This window comes from Diplodia corticola, assembly GCF_001883845.1.
Source record: "Diplodia corticola strain CBS 112549 chromosome Unknown scaffold1, whole genome shotgun sequence".
In the NCBI taxonomy this organism is placed as follows: domain Eukaryota; kingdom Fungi; phylum Ascomycota; class Dothideomycetes; order Botryosphaeriales; family Botryosphaeriaceae; genus Diplodia; species Diplodia corticola.
The window spans coordinates 1,545,486-1,566,564 of record NW_017971480.1 but is presented as its reverse complement, the minus strand read 5'-3'; the positions used below and the strand labels follow the sequence as shown (position 1 = coordinate 1,566,564).

Genomic DNA, 21,079 nt, shown 5'->3' with positions numbered 1-21,079 from the left:
CTGATCGTCGCATAACATGAACTTCCCAGACCCCTTGTACGCTCTCCTCAAGCTCAAGTGTGTCCTTCTCCTGTATATTGTACATCGCACACTCGTCGACGCAATTGTTCACGCCGACCCGAGACACGCCGACCATTTGAGCGTGGGTCGAATTGTAGATCCTGCGGAAGAGACGCGGCTTGCTGTCGTGATATAAGTCACGCTGTAGATGGTGTAAGGTGCACGGTGATGGTACTTGTGGTAGTCGAGACTGGAAGCCATTGGGTCGAGGGCGGTGCGCTGGGGAGGTCTGTGGGCCAGTTTGAAGCTGAGGATGATGGGGCGCTGGGTGGAGTAGCACTGGGTTGAGTGGCTGTGGATCGAGTCGCACTGAATGTCAATGATGAAGTCGTGGCGCTGGGCCGAGTGAAACTGGTTTCCGATGACGCAGCGGCAGCGCAGTTGTTGTTTTTGTTGGTGTCTTTCTGTGATAGCGCTCCTCCTACACCTCCGCCAACAGCCGCAATGACTACTACTAAAACAACGATGGCGATGATCCGAAATTTCTTTGACTTGGTGCTTAGATGTCGTCTCTCTGGAGGAGTTTGTGGTGCGGTTGGCAGCTCCCGTGTGTGTTCTTCATTGTAGGTTCGTTGCGAGATTCCAGTACCTTCGTAGTAGCCTTGCTGCCCTGCGTGATCATCTTTGTCAACGACTATGAGGTCGGAGAATTCAGATGGCATCTTGGAAGGGCCAATGCCACATCACACTCGAGCGGCTCATGTGGAAACCCCGCGCTTTTATCCTGGAAAATGCCTACGAATAAAAGCCGTCGCTATCGTTTCTTACAGAAATCATAGAGACTGATTGGTTGCACTACAGTCTCACAGGCAGCTCACATGGCTCTTGGAAACCCCCGACCCTACCACTTACCATCTCCTTCGGCTGCCACATAGTACGCCAAGCCGTGGTGCAACGTCTTAGTTGGATGCAAAAAGTTTGCTCGCTCCGCGTGTTCCCCGCCTTGATCCCCCCCACCAAATTCAATTTACTGAACCTGCGGAGGTCTCATGCAGCCAAGCACTTCCACATTGGCAGAGAAGACGCATTTAGCCAAACTAGCACCACTCCCACACCTTTGATGAGATGGCGCGGCGAGACTGTGTGCACTGTTCTGAATTCCAAGACCATGCCTGCTGAATCTTTTGGAGCGTATTAATCGTTCTAGGTATCCAGTGAAATGTTGCACGCCAGTAGTCTGTGTTTCTTATTGTCAATACAATCACCAGCAAACGCTCTGAGTGGGCCGTCGAGCGAGAAAAGCGTTTCACTAAGCCGTGTGCAGTGCCTTTGTGAGACTTATCTATCAATCAAGTACGGTAAACTCCAGAGGAGCTGGATGGGGGAAGAATGCATGCGTATTTAGTGCAGTGATTTGATTTGTACAACAAACTAACCTTCACTGCCAACCAAACTGTTTGCTTTGAGTAGACCCCGCAGTCGTTGAGAATAATACGGGCGTTGACCGCTTCTCATTTTGTCGCTGAGATCTTCCGAGGATTGCTTATCGGGCGGTGGCGCGGCACTCTGAAAAGTCGATAGTGGAAGAGTGTGATTGGAGAAGGAAGGGGCTATGTATATTTTTAACCATCCCTGTCCGCACTGCCACCGCATCCTTCTACAGATGGTCCCCGCGCCCACCAATACCACAGTCAAGATCCTAGAGTCGCAACACATTGTGAAATAGATGACACTGCCCTCGCAGGCAGAAGCGCACTGATCGCCACATACCAAGAAGTGAAACTCTTCATAAACCCCTAAGCAGCGCGCGCGCGGCCTGCAACCTTGTCCGCACGTCAGCCTCACCAACCCCGGACTACAACCTTGAAAGCTTCTGCCGCACAGCACACCAGCCACCGCACACAAACCGAACACGGGACCTCGCGCAACACCAAACCCAAAGAAGGCAGATTCCGACCCCCCCAAAAAAAAAGGACTCCCAACCACCACCACCACTCCTCCTCCGACCACCACCACCATGGCCGCCAAATCCTCCGCCATCCAATCCGCCTACTCCTCCCTCTCCGCGCACATGGCCAGCGCCGCCGCCGACTCCTCCCCCCCAACCGCCTACACGACCGCCATAACGCACACCTTCACCGACGAGGCCGGGTCGACGAGCGCCGTCACCATCAGCGCCGCGTCGTCTTCACACAGCCGAGACGCTGAAAGCTCCGCCTCCACCGGCGGCCCCGTCGTCGCGGCCTTCACGGTGTACGGGCCGGATGATCGGGTGGCGTATTCGACCACGACGTTGTCGACGGGGGGTTGCGCCGCGGGGCAGACGGCGACGGCGGGTGTTTGGGGGGGAGGCTGGGGCGGCGGCGGCGGCGGCAGCAACGGGGCGGTGGGGGTTAGTGTGTTGGTGGGGGTGGTGTTGGTTTTGGGGCTTTGGGCGGGTGGGTATCTTGGTGGGAGGAGGAGGACGGCGAGGGGGGAGGGGGATGGTGGGCGGTGATGGGGGAGGCCCGGGGGGGATTTGACTAGTGGGAGGGAGGATGGTCGTTGATGGTTGGGTTTGGTTGGGGTCGTTTTTGGTTGTACGCTTTGCCTGTGGGTAAGTCCTCGCAGGTATAGGATCGAGTAGTAGTCCGGATTCGACGCACTGATACTGTGTCGAGAAAAATTGAGGACCATTCTTCCACATGTACTTCCAGATGGTTCCGCTAGATGTCGGCTGTGGGCTACTAGCTATCGGTCCTGCAGGACATACATAGTCTTGTAGATCCAATAAAGACGGGGAGCCGTCTCAACGCCACCAGATGCTTCGACGACCAACCCGCACACCGACCAATAGCAAGCCACAACCTCACAATCGTTCAAGGCACCGCGAAAGTAAGTCTGTCCCGCATCGAATAGTCGAGACCTGAACCCCGCAAGCGCGGGACGACGGCACGTTCTGCCATCAAGCAAGCATTCGCACGTCAGTCACCCCGGGCTTGAAACATCCATGAAGAACAAACATTTTTCGAAGCAGCTAAGTAGAACACAATGGTAACGACATCGATCTTGATATAAACCAACTCGTCTGGAACGTCAACGCAGCCAAGCACCGCGAAACAGCAAACAACGACACCCAAAACACAGCAGAGCACGAACATCTACACGTCGGTCGTCACCGCCACTCCCACATTGAAGCTACTGTCGACAAAAGAAATGGACGGACAAAAACAACATATCTACCGGCGACCCTCCTCGAAGGAAGACAAGATCAGTCGAGCAGGATATCAAGTCCCACAAGTGAGGCTGCTGCGAGCACACCAATCGTCACAGCTTCCCTCCGCGCAAACCCACAGCAAGCCCCAACAACCACAAGACCACCACCACGACAACTGGAAAATGACCTTCGGCACCGCCATCACCACCGGAATCATCACCGTCGCCGGCGCCTACTTCCCGGGCAAGCTAGTGGCCATACGCGCATCATCATCAACGAAGAGGAACAGCAACAACAAGTCATCCGACACCGGCCGGTACACCACTCACAAAAAGCGGCGGGGCACAGGACCAACGACACGAACCACCGTCATAGTCAAGCGCGCAACGGGTGGAAGACATCATGGCGGAGATGGCGACGGGAAGTCAACGGCGCGGAGCTGCCGCCGCCGCACCATCAGGTATATCCGCCAGAGTTGGCGGAAGGAGCGAAGAAGGCTCGGTGATGTCGAGAACAAGGTCCTGGATCAGCGGAAGGGTGAAATCTCTGGTACTGGAGCGTTCAAGAACGACTTCCTGCTGACCAGAGCAGCGATTACCACGCAGCACAAGCATAAGGAATATCAGTGTGAAGCAGTAGTAACTACATTTTTGCGAAAGGTAATTATCTAGACTTTTTACAGGGTGTACACAATGTACAGCGGAGCTACAGCATTACAGACGTTCAAGACACGACTAACAACTACATATAGGAAAAGACGTCAAAGTGAGATCATGTAGGAAAGATAATAGAGAAGGTGCGTCCACGTAAATGGCGAAACAACAACGCTACAAACGTAGTCCAACAGCAATAATACAATAGACACACAGAGCCTACAAGCAGAACAACAATACAACAAAACACAACAGCAGCAACAAGAACAGCGAGTACAGCAAAACACAAACAATAGTACAACAGTACAACAGTACAAAAAGCGACAAACAAGCAAGCAAACACTTTTTAAAACACAAGTTTTTCCACCCCGTCCGCCGTCGCCGCCGCCGTCCCCCAAAATCAACGCACCGGTCCTCCATCCCACATTACCGTATTAGACAACCAGTCCAATCAGCCGCCGATCCCCCAACGCCATCGCCCAAGTCTCCGTATAATACAGCACAGCACAACCGACGGCCGCCACCGCGCAAAGCGGCAGCAGCAACCACCACTCAACCGAGAGCAGCAACAACGACCACTCCAGACCGACAAAACTCCACGTCACGACGCCCACCGTCTGCTTCTGCTTCTGCTTCTGCCTCTTCCACCTGTCCTCTTCCGCGCTCATCTCCTTCAACCACCACCATTCCTCGACGACCTGCTCTGCCTCACGACAACCCCACCGCCACGGCGGGGTGGCGACGAGGACGAGCACCAGCTCCAACAGCCGCCACTTAGTGGCCGTTGACAACGATGGGGATGGGCCCGCTGCCGTGTGCACCGCCGCCATGAGCGCCGCTGCCGTGGGCGCCGCCGCCGCCGACTTTCGCCGGGGGGGCCTCGATGGCGAGGTCGTGCTGCTGCTTGTTGGCCTCGGCGGCGAGGTCGCCGAAGCTCTGCTGGCGGTTGACCTGGAGCCAGCGGAGGAGGTAGTCGGGCTTGCGCTGGGTGACGGCGCCGTTGGCGAGGACGCCGTCGGCGGAGAACTCCCAGCCCTGGGGCAGGACGAAGGTGCCGTACGTGTCGTGGGCGGGCGGCGCCTTGGTGCTCCACTTGTCGACGGGCACGAACTGGGCGAGGCGGCTGTCGGCGTCGGCGTACTGCTCGACCACGTCGGCGACGAGGGCCGAGAGGTCGTCGACCTCGTCGCCCCAGCCGCCCTGGCGCGCGTAGACGCGCTTGACCAGCTCGAGCTGCTCCGACGCGATCTGCGCCGCGTGCGCGTCGTCGAGGACGTCTTCCGACTCGTCGTCCTGGAGGACGGCGCGGAGGATCTCCTCGTGCAGGGCGAGCGCGTCGGCGTGGCGGTCGGCCGCCACGTAGAGCGAGGACAGCAGGTTGCACAGGTCGATGGTGACCTGGTCGAGCAGGCCCCAGGTGCGGCGCAAGTTGTACGTCATCGACTCGCACAGGGAGATGGACGCGTCCTGCTTGCTGCGGACGAACAGCACCTCGACGAGGCGACGGCCGACCGAGATGACGGTCGTGGCGGACCACGAGCGCTGCACGAGACGCGAGTGCCAGAGCTGGGTGAGGAGCCACTCCAGGTCCTCGTAGTTCTTCTGCTCGCCCATGAGGCGCACCAGGTTGTTGAGCTCGGCGGCCTGCAGCTGCACGAGGTCGATGTCCAGGCTGCGGCACGCCGTGAGCGTCTCGCGGAGGACCGCCTTGGACAGCTCGATCATGCGAGCCTGCAGCTTGACGTCGGCGCTCTTCTTGACGCCCAGGCCGGCAAGGTACAGCGACAGCTTGAAGCTGTGCGGGATGTTCTTGGACACCTTGAAGCCGTCCTTGGACGAGATGAACTGGTACACGCAGAGCGCCACCTCGTACGCCTGGCCGAACTGGTCGGCCTCGAGAAGCGCATAGACCTTGGCAACACCGGCCTCGCAGCCGACGATGGTGAGGTCGTCGTGGTGACGGAGGCGGCCGAGCGACTCGAGAAGGGCGATGAAGAAGGTGCGGGTGACGACGTTCTGCACCTTGATGCTCGCACCGAAGTTCTCGATGAAGATCTTGAACAGCGCCTCCTCGACCGCCAGAGTCTGCTCGGCGTTCTGCGGGTTGCTCTTGAGGAAGGCGTACAGGCGCGCGCCGTCGAAGAGCTTGTTCTCGACCGTGACCTCCTTGCTCTGGAGAGTAAGGTGGTAGCGGTCGTACAGGATGCCCTCGGTGAGCATGTCGGTCATGATGTCCGAGAAGGTAACCTTCTTGGTGGCATCGACGGTCTCGTGCTGGCGCAGAGTCTCCTCGAAGGCGGCAATGAAGACCATGCTGCGACGGTCAACCGTGTCGGGCAGCTTGACGCTGACCTTGCCCGTGTTGCGAGCCTCCTTGGAGATGATCTGGAAGCGAAGGTCCCTCAGAAGAGCCCAGGCCTGAGCAGACATGTTCGAAGCCAGGTAGATCTTGGCCAGGGAAGCACCAGACTCGTGGAGCTTGGTCGAGTCGCTGGCCGTGGGGGCAGTGAGCACCTCGACAACAGTCGTCTGGAGCTGCGTCTCGGCCTGCTTCTTGATCTCCGGCTTCTCCGACTTGCCCCAGACGCCGACCAGGGAAGACAAGCTGGCAAGGGTCGACTTGTGGGCGACGCCGTGCTGCTTCTTGTTGATCTCGAGCTGCTCCTTCCAGAGACCCTCGGCCTTCTGGCTGGACTCGGCAGAGACCTGGCCGTTGGCGTTCTGGGTGGCATAGAGGGCTGCGAGGTGACGCTTGGCCGTGGCGAGAAGACTAGCCTGAGCCGGGGTCTTGGCCTTGTCGGGGTTCTCAGCAGCCTTGGCGACAACCTCCTCACAGATCTTGACGGCCTCCTCCTGGTGCTCAGGAATCTTGCGAGAAATCTCGGCAAGCTGGAGGCTGGCGGTCGTGGCAATCTGGGACTCGGGACCGTAGTGGGCAGCGGCCGTGGTGCGGTACTCGAGAGCCAGCTGGCGGACCGTCTTGACATCGACCCTGAGGTGGGTTTCGAGCACCGTGTGGTAGCGCTTGAAGATGGTCTGGACAAGCTCGGGAGACATGTCGTACTCCTTGGCCTTCTTGGTGTAGGTGACCCAGACGGTGGCGTAGATGGCACGGGCCTCCTCCCAGCGCTTCTGCTCGTAGTAGATCTTGGACAAAGCAATAGCGGCGCGGAGAGCGTCCTTGGTGAGGACACCATCCTGACTCTTTTCGGCCTTGACAACCTCGAGGTAGTACTGGTCAGCACCCTTGAGGCGGTACTTCATGCACAAATCACCCATGGTGTACAAGGTCTTGAGAGTGAGCGGGTTGCGGGAACCAAGAGTGGTCCTGTAGCTCTCAAGAAGCTGCTGGTAGACAATCAGAGCCTTCTGGTACTGCTGGGTGCGGAGGTGGAATTGGATCAGGTCATCGGCAGTCTCGGCAACGAGCTCATCCTGAATGCGCAGGCTGGAGCGGGCAGACAGGAAGAGGTGGTTGTACACCTTCTCGGCCTGCTCGGTCTGGTTGCACTCAGTGTAGCAGACGGCAAGACGGCGAGCGAACTTGATCGAGACGGTGGTGAAGTGCTTGGGGAAGCCGTACTTGTTCTCGACGCCAAGGTTGACCCAGAGCTGCTTGAGGATCTTGATGCAGACATCCGCAGCCTCGTTCCAGCGACCCTTGCTGATGTAGAAGCTCGACAGGGTCTCGGCGGTCTGGATCTGCTGCTCAATCGTGGGCTGCTGGACCTTGACAACGCCAGCCTTGGTGGCGGCATCAGTGGACTTGGCGGCAGGAGCGGCAGCGATGGCAGTCTCGACAACCTCATCAAGAATGGCGTCAGCCTCGTCATCGGCCTCATCCTCGCTGAGATCGGCGTCTTCAATCGAGCCGGCAGCGACAGCCTCCCTCTTGGACTCCTCCTTCTTCTTCTCGGCCTTCTCCTGGACGGCGCCCATGAGGGAGACGGCGGTGGAGACGGCAGCGGTGGAGTTCTGCTGGCCAGTGCCCTTGAAGTAGCCCCAGACGTTCTTGAAGACGGCAATGGCAGTCTCGAGGATACCCATAGCCTTGAGCTCCTCACCAACCTGGTTGAGCTGCTTGACGACGGCCTCGGACTTGTTCTCGCGGTGCTGGTAGTCGAGCCAGACACCGTGGAGGATGTTCTGGGCCTCGGCCTCACGACCGTGACGCTTCAGGAACTTGGCATAAGCAATGCTGATCTGAATCTTGCGTTCGTGAGCGTCGTTGGAGGCGGCGTTGGCACGGCAGTACTCGGTCAGGCCGCGCCAGAGAGAGATGTAGAGCTCCTCGGCGTGGATGAGGTCCTCCTTCTCCTCCCAGGTGTCGGCCATGCGGAGGGTGATCTCGACACGGCGGATATCGAAGATGTCGAGGTTGCGCTCAGCAGACTCGAAGATGGGCTGAGTGTACGAAACGACGTCCTCGTGCTTGGCCTCCTTGTAGAGAACAGTCTTGAGCTTCTCGGCAGCCTGGGTGGCCTCCTGAGAGAACTCGCCGCTCTGAGCGATGGTGAGCTTGTACACATCGCGGTAGACGGCCTCGGCCTTGTCGTTCTCCTTGATGTCGGTGTACAGCTGGGCAAGCTGGTTGTTGTACTTCGTAGCCAGCGCGCTGGTCGTGCCGTGGCGCTGCTTCTCAGTCTCAACAACGTACTTGAGCATCTCCTCCTTACGGGTGATCTCGTCGTTGCGGGCATCAGCCTTGACACCCTCGAGAGAGTCAATGGTGGCAGTGGCGCAAGTAACAGTAAGGTCGTTGCCCTTGCCGAGGATGGCCTGGCCGAGCTTGGCGGCATTGAAGAAGAACTTGCTGGCCTCAACGGGAGCGGACAGCTTCTTGTAGGACTGGGCAACGTTGATGGAGCTCTGGAGAGTGCAGAGCTGGGTGTCGCCCAGAGCCTGCTGACGGATGCGGAGAGCCAGAAGGTGCTGCTCATTGGCCTTGCTAAGAAGGGTCTGCTTCTCCCAGGTGCTGCGCTCAAGCAGAGCAAGGAGGGTCGAGCTGGGGAAAGCCACCTTGAGCTCGGGGGTGATAGCCTGCAGCTGGCCCTCAGCGTAGAACGGAGACTTCTTGAAGTGAGTAAGCCAGTTGCGAGTGGCATACTCGAGAAGAGCGTTCGTGCGGAAGAGGTTGTCAACCTCGCGAGGGCTCAGGTCGTCCACAGAGGGCTCGGTGTTACGGCTGACGACAACCTTGCTGTAGAGCAGGAGCCTGGTGGCGAAGTCCTTGTGGGCCTCCGCCGGGGGCATGAGGTACTTGCTCTCCTTGCTGAGCTCAAGCAGGTGAAGCCTGACCGACTCGTTGCGGAAGCGCACCGTCTTGTCTTGAACGAGGACCAGAGAACCGCAGGCCTTCTGGATGTCATCGATGATGTTGGTAGACCTCGGCTGGTGAGTGCCCTTCTGGACATTGAGCTCCAGAAGGCACTGGATCTCGGTCGTCGTAAGGGGCCTGTCAGCGACAAGCAGCCAGGCGAAGATGAGGCGTGCATCGCCCTTGAGCGAGATGGTGCTGATGTGCTTGTCGAGGACCTCCTTGGTGGTGCTGGGAAGATCCTTGACCGTGGTTTGGACGTCAACGATGGTCTTGGCAGAGCCGAAAAGCTGCAGCACGAGCTCGGCCCAGGTAAGGGAGCCCTTGCTGCGCTGAGCAACCTGTTCAGCCACCTCATCAATCTCGTAGCGGTTACCGATGCCACGCGACGTGAGGTAGGCGCGGACCATGTGCTTGACGTCACCGGTGGTGCGCTCAGGACCCATGGTGAGCTGGCGGGTAGGCTTGGGCCAGGGCTTGGACATGGGGCGGCTGAGAACAATGACGCGGACGTTCTTGTTCTTGGCCGCAATGTTCCAGAGCTGCTCGTAGGCCTCGAACTTCTCCGACTCGTCGCCCTCAAGGGCGTCAAGACCGTCAATGACGAGCACGACGTTGTTGAGCGGCTTCAGGGCGGTCTCGAGGGTGTACCACAGAGCATCCTCAGCATCCTGAGTGCTGCTCGTGTTGGTGTCAAGCTCGACAACGTTGGACAGGCACCTGTAGAGGGCGACGTTGCCAACATTCTGCTCGAGAAGCTGGTGCAGAAGCGTCTTGACGAGCGCAATCTGCGTGGCCTGGGCCGGGACCTGGCTGTCCACAGTGGCGTGGATGGCCTGGTAAGTCTTCTTGCCAATGGGCCTCTGCAGTCTCTCCAGGATCCAGCCAGCCAGAATGCTCTTGCCGGCGCCGGTCTCGGCGGTGATGGTGAGAACATTGTCCCTGCTCCTGGTGAAGTCGACGAGAGGCCTGTCGAACCACTCGCAGGTGAATTCGGCGCGCAGGTTGCGGGTGGCGCGGCGGCCACTGACCATGGCCTGCAGGTTGCGATCCTGGGGCAACAGCCACAGACGGATCTCCTCGATCGAAACGTGGATGTCTACGCGTGTCAGCAGAAATCACGATTGCGGGGCCAATGGGTACATACCAGCAATCTCGGAAGAGTTCTTCAGCTGGTAGGTCCAGAACATGTTTGCTATTCTGTCCTTGTGCTGAACGAAAGTCTCCATCAGGCGACCAAAGGTAATGTTGAAGTCGACCGTGACGGCGGTGGTGGACATGGACCTGATGCTCTTGCGGTAGAAGATGGTGATCTCAATCGCGAGAGCAAGCATGTCACCCAGAGCAAGGCTCAGCTCCGACCTGGCCTCGGGGATGGTGCGGAGCAGGCTGTAATGCTTTAGGTAGAAGGCGAAAGCCAAGCCATACTCGTGGAAGATGGAGAAAGCCCTCTCCATGGCCTCACCTTGGCTGGGTCCAAGCTAGTGTGGCATGTCAGTAAGAGGTCATGAGGGGCCAATGGCAGGCCAATGGCAAGTCAATGGCATCGACTTACCTGAAGAAGGATCTGGAGGCACGCGAAAATGAGCTCGACGGCCTCCTGGCTCGAGGCAACGAAGGTCTCAACCGCCTCCTCGAACAGGGACAGCGAAGTAGCAAAGTACTCGGCCCACTTCAGGATCTTATCCCACCTGCTGCCCTTGGCGGGCATCCTCCTCAGACGCTCGGCACCAATGTAGCCGAGGAAGCTCTCAATGGTGATGCCGGCAGCGAGAGACTCCTCCTTCGAGCCCTTCAGCTCGGCTTGGAGCTTGGCCCTCAATAGCTGTTGGGCCTCGTGGACATTCTGGATGAACTGAGTCTCGCTCACCCTGGTGTGGGGGGCGGGCGAGGGCGAGACAGCCCTGCGAATGGAGTTCTTTGCCTTCTTCAACATGCCAGCGGACTCGTCGTTGGCAATTGTGGTGCTCTCGGAGACGACGGTGGCGGGGATGGAGTTGACGGACATCCTGTCGGCCTCGGGCTTGGAGGGACGAGGGATGGGAAGCTGCCTCGAGGAGCGGGGTGCGGAGGTAGGTTGCACCTGTTGCGAGGTGGATCTGGTGGGGGCAGCGGAGCCGGAGTCGCGAGGCTTTTTGAGGTTGGAGAGGAGGGACATGTCGGCGTTGGAGGACTCTCCTGACCAGGTTGAGTTGGTTCTTGAGAGGGGAGGAGGCTTTTGAGAGGCGGCGGGGTGGAAGGCGAAGGATGGGGTGCTGGAAAGGCTTTGAGCTAAGCCGCCTGGTGGAGGAAGTAAAATGGACAAAAGTTAGCGGGCTGCAGGTGGCGGTGCGGCGTGATGGAAGCAATCTAGAAGCGCCCACTTCGGAGAACCCACCTTCTTCGCTCTCCCCTCCCAGACCTAAAACTCCCAATGCTTCGGAAATACCCTTGCGTACGCGGTGCTTCTTGCCACGTTGGAGGAAGCTGGGTAGCTTCGTGTTGTCTTTCGTTTTAGGGTGCATTGATCACTGCTGATCTCACCGCCTTTGTGGCTTCAGAATTGGGAAAATTACGGGTACAGGTCGGACGGGACGAAATGAAGGTACAGGGTCGGGGGCTCTTGTAGAATCAGGTAGTCAGACAACTCGTTGCCTATAAGTATACTCGAAGGTCAGCCTGAAACGTCATGTGAAGCTCATTAACGCAAATTGCCAAATGAAAAGGGAGGCAGTACCGGTTCCAGGGGAGTGAGGTTTGGGAAGGGACAGATATTGGCATGAGACATACGACTAAGGGTCACTTTGGCCTCCTGGTGCCAGGAGGGGATCGGCCGCGCAGGGGGCCTCAGCCGGTGTGGAGATCGCTTCGGGCGGAGCGCCGGCCACTCGGCGTGGCGAAGGGCGTCGAACATGGCGGCGCAGTGGGGCCAGCTGAAGGGCCCCCCTTTTCGCGCGCCGGTAGACGATCGTGAAGTCGGCGGGCGGGCTGAGAGCGGTGTGTACGCATTGCCTCGTTCGGACTGGGCCGGCCCGAGAGGACGTTAAGCTCAGCGGCGGCACCGGATCCAGCGCGTTAGACGAGCGAATGGCACGGGCCTGGGGGCTGCGGAGAACACCCGCAGGGACCAGGCGCGGTTGCGCTGTTGACCGCCGCTTTGCGACCTCGGCCGCGCCGGCTGCCTATCAATCCCGCCGCCATGCGAAGCTATATGACTTCGGCCTCGCCATTGCGGCTGTTGCGAGCCGGTCAGCGACCTAGCAGCCTGCCAGCTCACCCGCACCCCACAGTATACGGGCGCTCGTGATGGCCCTGCTCTTTTCACCACCAACGTGCACACCGATCTTTGCGATCCGCTGCGCCCGCTGCGCCCGCTGCGCCCGAGCGACTCGCCCTGGCGAGAATCGCCACCGCAATCACGCCGCCGTGGGCTGTTTCCGCCGCGCCGCCGTCGTATCAAACACCAGGGGCGGGGCTTCGTCGAAGGTTCGAGTAAGGGAGCGCCTCAGGGTCTAGATGCCGCAAACGAGCTAGCAGACGTCGCGTTGGGCGGCCCGTTCGACGCTACTGCGCGGCCCGTGGTTGCCTGAGTCGTGGCCCGCCGTCGCGCCCACGCTTGCACTGTAGGACCCGCGCCGGGGAAGCGGTCACGGCCATACGTAATGGATATTCCGCGAAGCGGCTGCGACGCCGCCATAACTGAAATTTCAATAGGGGACCTCAGCTGGCAACCGGCGCCGCCACGGCGTAGTAGCGTGTCTGCGTGCATTTGGAAGACTGGCGCGTCGCCGTGCGAGCGTCGACTCGTGGAGCAGAGTGGCCCCCCGTGTCGCGCAAAATTCGCAATGGGCGATCTCCGAGAGCCAGTTCCGATCACCGCTGTCACGTCAGTTGTGGTCTCTGAGACACTTGCGCAAACCCCGCCGCGAACCCTCTCGCCAGCCGTGGGAGCATCGTTCGATTTCATGCGCCGCGCAGTCGTGTTTGATGGCCACCCCCGGCGCCGGCGACTTCCGGTTTGATTCTCGACACCTGCAGGAGTGGCTTGTTTCGAGCTTGATACCCATCACCAGCTTCAGCCCTGCGCCGACGCGTATCCGACAACACGTGTGTGATGAACGAGTCCTGCCCCGCCTGGGATATTAATAGGCGCAGTATCGGTGCATGTGCCCCAATCAATATCCAAAGTTGGCGTGTGTCATTTCGCTACTCAGCCAAGGCGTTGATCCAGATCATCCCCCAAAACCGCAGCTTTCCTTGCTCATCAATGAATTTCGGGCACTTTGGCCATATTGTTGTCCCGTCTCACGTAAATCGATAAAGCACATACGAGACGCCATAGCCTTTTTTTTTCTTTTTTCCTTCCAGCCGTGAGCCGATCCATTGTACCTAGACTGCACGGCCTGCTGCCGAGGCGTCCGATGCACCTCCATGTGTCTGGTTCAACGTCCTAGCCAAGGACGAACATGCCCCCGTGCCAGCCGTAGGCTCTGTTCAGCCGCCGCCCATGTCTGCGAGCTGTTCGAAAGGGGATCTTGCCTGACGGATGAGGCTCGTGGAACTGTATGCTTCTTTCGACGTCAAGCCTCGTGGGATTGAATTGCCACACCGAGCCGTACAGCTTCTCCGGGGCGAATCCCGTCGAGCTCATTGCATGCAAGAAGTCCGTCCAGGTCACCTCGCCTGGTTGTGACGAAGCAGAGGGACTGTAGAATAGAGTGGAGAAAACCTTTTGCGCCCTCTTGTCGACTGCAAACACGGGCTGCTCGTCGGGACGGTGGCGCTCAAGGGGCTCCGCTGGTGGAGTGTCTAATGCGTCGGAAGTCTGTGCAGTAGTGCCTCTGGTCTTCTCCTTGTTCCTGGAAGCGGACGCGCCGGAACGGTCGATCGTTTGCTCCGTTCGTTGCTCTAGATCGAAGTAGAGCTCGGACAAAGGTTTGCACAGGGAGTGTACATCCCCTGCTGGCGTGACGGGAGCTTTGGCCGGCTCTATCCACTCTGGCGTTCGTTGCAAGATCCGAGGTTGTGACAGCAGTTGCCGCACCGCAGTGTTGTCAAGGCTCCGCTTCTTCGCCAGCATGTGCTCGTCAACCTTGCTCCAGAAAGAATCCAGGTTCTGCTCGGCCCGTCTCATGGCCTCGACGTTGTCCCGGGTCCTTCGCTTGTCGACCGGATAAAAGAACTTCTTGTCGGAGGGGTTCCCCAAGTTGGCCAGGGTCGTCCCGTCAGCAACTGCCAGGAACTGAACCCAACCCTTAGTTCGTTCAGCCCAATCCTTCTTGAAACCCTCTTCCCTCCCTACCATGTGGGACTCAAATGTCCGCGCCCACGGTTGGTAGAGCTCGATGTGGCGGATGCACTCGACCATGACGGCAAGATCGGAAATGACGTCCACGATATACAGAGACGTCAGCTCTCTTGCATTCGCATCGTTCTGGAGCAAGCGCTCCAGTTCGTCCACCAAGACGGTGATCCCTGCAAGGTGCCGGCGCTGGTCGTCCCAAATGGCGTTGAACAGCCACAGGACGCGCTGTCGGGTCTGATCCGACCCGCTGCCAGGTTTTTCCCGGACGAGGATCCTAGTCGACTGTGGGTCATCCGGGGGGTCTCTGACAAAGAAGCGGCGCAGTGGGGGCGATGCGACGACGCCTTGCTTCAGTTGTCCAAATGGACCTTTGCACGAATGATTAAGGTAGTGCTGAAGCTTCAAAATGGCAGTGAGGTACTCTTCGGGCAAGTCCTCCTCGATGGAAATGTCTTGAGCATACTTGTGTTGCAAAAGCTGTAAGTTGGCGATCTGATCGCGAAACTCGTTCCAAAGCTCGAGCCGGAGATAGGCGTTCGCAATGACTTCGCCAATGACGCGATTCCAGAAGACGTTTTCACGGCCGGGCTTGAAAATAGGATGAGGCTTGCCGTTGGAATCTGGGATCATTTCCTGCCGATGCTCCTGGTAGCTTGTGACGCAATCCGCGAAGTAGTCAGGATCTTCGCGCAGCGCCCATACATGGTCCTCGGCGGCCGAAAGCTTAGACGCAACCAACGACTCAAGCCTCTTCCAGTCTAGACTTGCCGGGGCGCGGTAAGGAGCCTCGGCTGCGACAGCGGCAAGTGAGCTGAAGCCAGTCTCTCTCTCAGAAACCGATGGCGGCTCGGGCTGGACAGAGAAATCGTCACTGATCATGGCTTCAGGCTGAATGTCGTGCAAGATGGATTTGCAGCATTCAACGAGAAAGTTCAAGACGCGGTCTTGAATTTCAAGAACGTGAAGTCCGTAACCGGGACCCATCCCTTTGCCGGAGGTCAGCCACTCGAAGGCGTCGGGGTGATCGTCCCATGAAAGGAGCTCGCCATATGTATCCGGGCTCCTCCGTGCGGTGAACATCATGGTGTGCTCATTGAGGAATAGTGGCACTACAGCCCTTGCGGTGCAGCCGAGACGAGCAGCTTCGGAGTCAGCCATGGCGAACGCATCGGGCGGGTTGCGGGCACGAGCATTGAGCATGAGAAGTAAATTTCTCGGCCTCAGCAAATCCTCTTGGTTTATGTATGGAAACATGTAGGAGTCGGTAAACTTTGTGGCAGTGGTGCGTTGGTGCTCGGGTTCACGGGTGAAGGCGTCGAAATCCGGACGATGGGTAGGGGCCATGTTGGGCCAAGCAGCCAACAGCACTTTGCGGCGCTGCTCTTTGGTTTTCTTGAACCATCGCTTCTGGATGGTGGCTTCATGCCTCTTGATGAGGGCGTTCAGGAAATCCCAAGCTTGGAAGATGCGGGCGGAGTGGCTCCGGGTTTTTGCACGGACCTCTTCCGGCGACACTGGCTTGGGGATGGGGAGATTCGGGCTCAGGATCTTAGCGAAGCTAGCGGGATCATTCCAATCGATATCGTCGAACTCTCCAGCAGGGCCATCGAACGCCTCAGCGCCAGGTCCAAAGGGGTTAAAGCGAGGATTGATGGAACCCGCCATGGGGTAGGTCAACTACTGTGCAGGTCTTTGTGCGAAGTCGCAGACCAAGGGAACCGGCGGAGTCCAATTGCACGCTAGACGAGCGCGCAGGAGGCCGGGAACGGGTGGCGGTCGCAGGAAGATGAACGACGTATCAGACAGAAAAGATGTTGGGCGGGGGTTTCGAGCGGGGAAACGCGTCGCGACGCGAGAGGCGCTGCGAGTGTGCCGGGGTTGTGCCGGGCGCATGCGGAAGCGGCCGTTGGTTGGCTGGGGAAGGCGCGGCGGCACGGCAGGTACCCGCCCGGCACCCGCCCGGCCTCACCTCTCCTCCACCACAACCACACCGCACTCTTCATTCCATCCCGAAATTTCGGCCCCTCATCCCCCATGCAAAGATCCTCCCGCTCACCTCTCCCGAGTCCCGCCTGCCTTGCTGCATTCCCGTTTCTCATCGCCAGGGTCATGCAGGCCACACCGCGGTCGACCAGGGGTACTGAATGCCCCAGCCCCAGACCGGCGGTCAACCATCGAACTCGGTTCCTGCTCTGCCAATGACTCGTCCCCGCTTCCCCTGCTTCCAGAATGAACGTGATGGATCTCGATTGCGGGCCTCCCCGGCTTTTACCGCTTCCTCCATGGGTTGTGCGAGCTTGAACTGCTCCAAATTACTAGCAAGACCGAGTGTCCACCGTGGCATGATTAGGACGTCCATGTTGCTTGCTATTGAGCCACTGCTGATGCTGCTGATGCTGCTGTTCTAGCTTACCGCCCTTTTATGCAGTTGAATGATGGAAAATTGACCTCGTCTACAGCATGCTGACAAGCTTCCGTTCGACCGCCCCAAGGTTCGTAGGACGACATGCATCTTTTCAGCTCTTGTAATGTTCCCGACCCTTCCTCTGGACCGAAACATCTGTCAGTTCACCATTTCCAAAGCGGTAAGCAACTTGATATATCGACGTTGACGGCGCGTAGCTGACGAAGCGAATGGTAGCGCCAGACTCATAAGTTCGCAATCGCATGCATGCTGCTTGGCTACCAGTCGCTGCTGTCCTCTTCCGTTTTTTCCCTTTTTTTTTCACTCTTGCTTTCTTTGACGCTTTGTTCACCTGGGTCCACGTGCATCTTGAGTTACACACCGACGCTCCTTTATGCTTATTCAGTGCCGCTTCAACTTCCCCCAATCGACTAGGCCGCTTGCGCAGTAGACGATTGGTTGAAGTTACTTCTGAGATGCTGCCGCTAGTAATTGCTCAGCCCCGGAATCCCCATTTGAGCCTCGACATTGCTTACGTCTTTCAACCTCCGGTCGTCGTTGGTCACTTGCCAGGATCTTTTGGTGCACGTCTCCACATCCGGCACGGCCTTTCTTTGTCCCTCCGCTCAAATCATGACAACCCCTGCGCCATTGGACTTCGACAATCGACTGTTTCCGCTTGTTGTTTCTCGGCCTCGGCTTTCATGCATCCGAGATGGTTTGCAGTTTCGCATTGTTTTACGGCTATCCGCCACCACGTGGATTTGCAAGCAGCACCAGCCGCGGCAGCAAAGGTGGACGCAGCAAAGGTGCGCAAGCCAGACAAAGACGTACACTTTAACGATTGCAAGCGCCTCTGCCGCCCCGAAGCCACAAAGAACGTCACCGCGGTTGCGGGGGCGCATCATGGCACAGGCTGCACCTTCGAAGCGCCCACATCCCCACCTTCTACTAATGATGCCGTCCAATACCTGAGTCTAGAGCGCCTGGAGACTTCCAGAATAAGGTGAAACTGCCGACGAGGCTCCACAACGGCTTCTAAGCGGTGCTAACGGTCCATCAGACGGTCGAGTTTCAGATGGTCGGACTAGCTTCAGGAGTAACTGGACGCACGGTGTCCATGATGTCAGCAGCTCTCCAGACGGCATTAACCCCTACACCGCACCTGGCGGTTCTGCACCAGCAGCGTTTATACATCCTCTCCGCCCTCCAGCGCACCCACATAATCATCGACAGTGCCCGCGCGCGACTCAACGCCATCGACAACGCCTTGTCGGGAAACAAGCGCCAATCTTCCACCACCGTCCCAAGCCGCCTCTCGCAGTCACACTGCTCGCATCGCCCCTCTCGCCCCTCCTCCTCAACCCTTTCCAGCGACCCGTGCGACACGGCCCCCAGAGCGCCAGCAGACCGGACTGCCGACGATCAGCCGCACGACATTGCCAGTCCGAACCAGGAACAACGGAATCGTCTTTCCCGCGCGACCAAGAAAAAGCTTCAACACAGCCGCTGGCGAGCTCGTGGTACCTTGCGCAACTGCACCGCGGAGGAGCGCGCCCTGCTCGAGAGCCTACGAACAGTACAAGACCAGATTCTCCAGCTACAGGACCTTGCTTTACGGGATTCGACCAGCTTACTGACCATGCCTGGACCGATGGCTCAAACCGACTTCGGAACTAACCCCTGGATGTCCGGATGGGCCGTCGAGTTTGGCGAGAAGACCGCGCCGCTTGGATGCGGGTTTGGTCCAGGTGACTGCGCGCCAGGGATGGCTGCACCAAACGGGGCCATGTGCCCCGCCGTCGACGGCGACGCAAAGCAGAATAGCAACAATCCCAGGGCCGATACCTGGATGAGGGACAGCGGTATGCCTCAAAACGGCAATACAATGCCGATCTTCAACCCGCAGCTCATGCCTTTCGACCACACAGCAGTGAATCCCCAGCTCCAAATCAACACGGCCTTCAACCAGGGCCAGTTCGCCGCCCAGCTCCAGGCCGCCTACGCCCAGCAATTCATATACTCACCCGTAATCACTTCCCCGCTCCTGCTCGACTCTGAAACCACCGCCGAGGACCTGTACGACTGGCAGAACGGCGACGAGGCCGGCGACCCCTACGGCTGCGTCGACCCTTCATCCACCCAATACAACGCCGACCCCTACAGCTCTTTCTCCTACTCCACCGGCGGCTCCTTCTCTTACCCCGAACCCATCGCCTCCCCGATCGAGCCCGCCCAATCCAGCACCCAGAACTCGGGCGAACCGTGCCGCTCCCCCTTCCCCGAATCCTGGGACCTCGCCACCGCCCTGCGCGTCGGCCGCAGCCCGCCGGCGGACGAGGGGTCGCCGAAGATCGACGGCGTCATCGCGAACGGGTCCGGCACGCCCGGCCGCCCGGCGCCGCGCAGACGCCACGTACGGCAGCTGTCGGCGCTGACTAGCCCGCGCGGCAGCCGCGTGTACCACATCGACGACTTGGTGCCCGATCACCAGCAGCCACGGCCGAGGAGCGGCGCGGGCCCGGGTCCGTGCGAGGATAGGAGCGCGGCCGCCGGCGGCACCGCTGCAGACCGCAGGGGCTCGGTGGTTGTTCAGAGCGCGGAGGTCGGGCGCGACATGGGTTTCGGCGGCTGGTTGGAGAAGCCGCAGTGGGCAGACCAAGTTGCGGAGGAGGAGGAGGAGGAGCAGCAGCATGAGCAGGAGCAGCAGGGGGGCGATGGCCGTCATCAGACGACGGTGAACAACAGCAACAACAACGACAACAAGTGGAAGGGCAAGGGCAAGGCGCTGGATCCGACCAGCCCGACGTTCGTCCCCGGCGCAGGCTTCTTCGCACTGCGCGCGCCGGCGGTCAATGCGGCCCCCGCCGCCGCCGCCGCCGCCGCTGCCGCTCCTGACGACGACAGGATCGACATGTCATCCTTCACCTTCCCACCGCGGCCAGCGCCCGCCGCGCCGCAACAGGCCGCCGTCGATCCCAACGTCGCCCCCGACTCGGGCCTGTCGTCCTTCTCGTCCACGGGCGTCGACAGCGCCATCGACCAGACCAGCCCCAGCGCCGTGGCGGCGGCCGCGGCGGCCGCGGAAAACAAGCGCCGCTACTCGAACGGCTACTCCAGCGCGGCGGTCGACCTGCTGCTCAACCGCTTCCGGGAGAACGCGGCGAACCCGATCAAGAAGCGGCGGAGCTGGCGGAAGAATCTGAACCTGAATGTCAATGGCGGTCGCGGCACGACGGCGGCGATGGCGGGGAAGATGACGGTCATGGGCGCTGTGGGGGAGGAGGAGATGGGTGCGGGGCATGGCCCTGGCCCGGCGGTGGGGTTGGGGCTGGGGATCGTGTGAGTGATGATGATTTTTCTTGTGTATGTGTGTTTTTTTTTTTCGTTTTTTCTTTCCGAACCTGGTGGGAAAAAGTTTGGTAATGCCCTTTGATGGTGATGTCCTGCTTTTTTCCGTTTTTCTCCCTCTGTTATGGCGGTTGGTTTTCTGACTTCTTCTGTTCGATTCGATATGATGAGCGCGGAGTTCTTCCCTGGCTTTTGTTTTTTTTTTGCTGCTGAATGATCGATTAGATGGATGAGCGATCTTTTTTTTTTTCTAACTTGATATCAACTCAACGAAAATTATTGCTGTTTAGTATAGGTTTAAGAGACTTTTATGTATGTATATAATTGGAATGAATGAAAGTCACTCTCTTGATGATAAGCTTGAGCTCGATAATTTATTTTCCCAAGACCGTTCTCTGCTCGCATCACCTCCCCCCGGGGTGCCAAGAAAAAACACCCAAGACTTAGAGCTAAGATCACGAGAAGCAAGGTAACTGTCATCATAATCCTCTCTTGGCGCAGAAACGACAGCTTCTCAGACCGTTTCAGCAATCGGTCCATCCCTCGCATCTGCAGATAATATGGCCCGACCGTACTTTCCCATGGCATGCAGCCGGGGAATGATGAGCTCAGCACGTTTATTGGAGTGGTCGGCGTATCGTGATGGAGAATTTGAAGGTAAAAGAAGACAGCTTTCATTATTTTTCGAAGATTGTTATGTCATGCGAGGAAGAGGAGGGAGTAAACATAGATCAAGAGTGGAGCAAATTATTTGGGGTTACGGCAGGGACGCCCACAGCGATCGGTTCCGCAAGATCAACAGAATGGAGAGCTGAAAGAAAAAATGTCTCAGTTCTCCCACTACTATTAAAACAAAAGGTGCCAGCCTTCCTAC

General features: G+C 58.6%; 4 protein-coding genes across 4 annotated transcripts; 2 read left to right on the top strand and 2 right to left on the bottom strand.

Moving 5' to 3' along the window:
• Positions 1 to 2,017: 2,017 nt before the first annotated feature.
• On the top strand, positions 2,018 to 3,867 carry BKCO1_1000496 (uncharacterized protein; the record flags this gene model as incomplete). The annotated part of the gene is made up of 2 exons (XM_020269899.1): positions 2,018 to 2,392; positions 3,127 to 3,867. The coding sequence occupies 2 exons, from the start codon at positions 2,018 to 2,020 to the stop codon at positions 3,865 to 3,867; spliced, it is 1,116 nt and encodes a 371-aa protein (XP_020135138.1).
• Positions 3,868 to 4,623: 756 nt separating this feature from the next.
• Positions 4,624 to 11,670, bottom strand: BKCO1_1000495 (nacht domain protein; the record flags this gene model as incomplete). The annotated part of the gene is made up of 4 exons (XM_020269898.1): positions 4,624 to 10,265; positions 10,314 to 10,647; positions 10,722 to 11,446; positions 11,544 to 11,670. 4 exons carry the CDS (start codon positions 11,668 to 11,670, stop codon positions 4,624 to 4,626), a joined length of 6,828 nt encoding a protein of 2,275 aa, XP_020135135.1.
• A 1,925-nt stretch (positions 11,671 to 13,595) lies between these two features.
• BKCO1_1000494 (uncharacterized protein) lies at positions 13,596 to 16,115 on the bottom strand (the record flags this gene model as incomplete). The annotated part of the gene is made up of 1 exon (XM_020269897.1): positions 13,596 to 16,115. The coding sequence occupies one exon, from the start codon at positions 16,113 to 16,115 to the stop codon at positions 13,596 to 13,598; it is 2,520 nt and encodes an 839-aa protein (XP_020135136.1).
• Positions 16,116 to 17,932: 1,817 nt separating this feature from the next.
• On the top strand, positions 17,933 to 20,200 carry BKCO1_1000493 (uncharacterized protein; the record flags this gene model as incomplete). Its single annotated transcript, XM_020269896.1, has 1 exon — positions 17,933 to 20,200. One exon carries the CDS (start codon positions 17,933 to 17,935, stop codon positions 20,198 to 20,200), a length of 2,268 nt encoding a protein of 755 aa, XP_020135141.1.
• Positions 20,201 to 21,079: the final 879 nt, after the last annotated feature.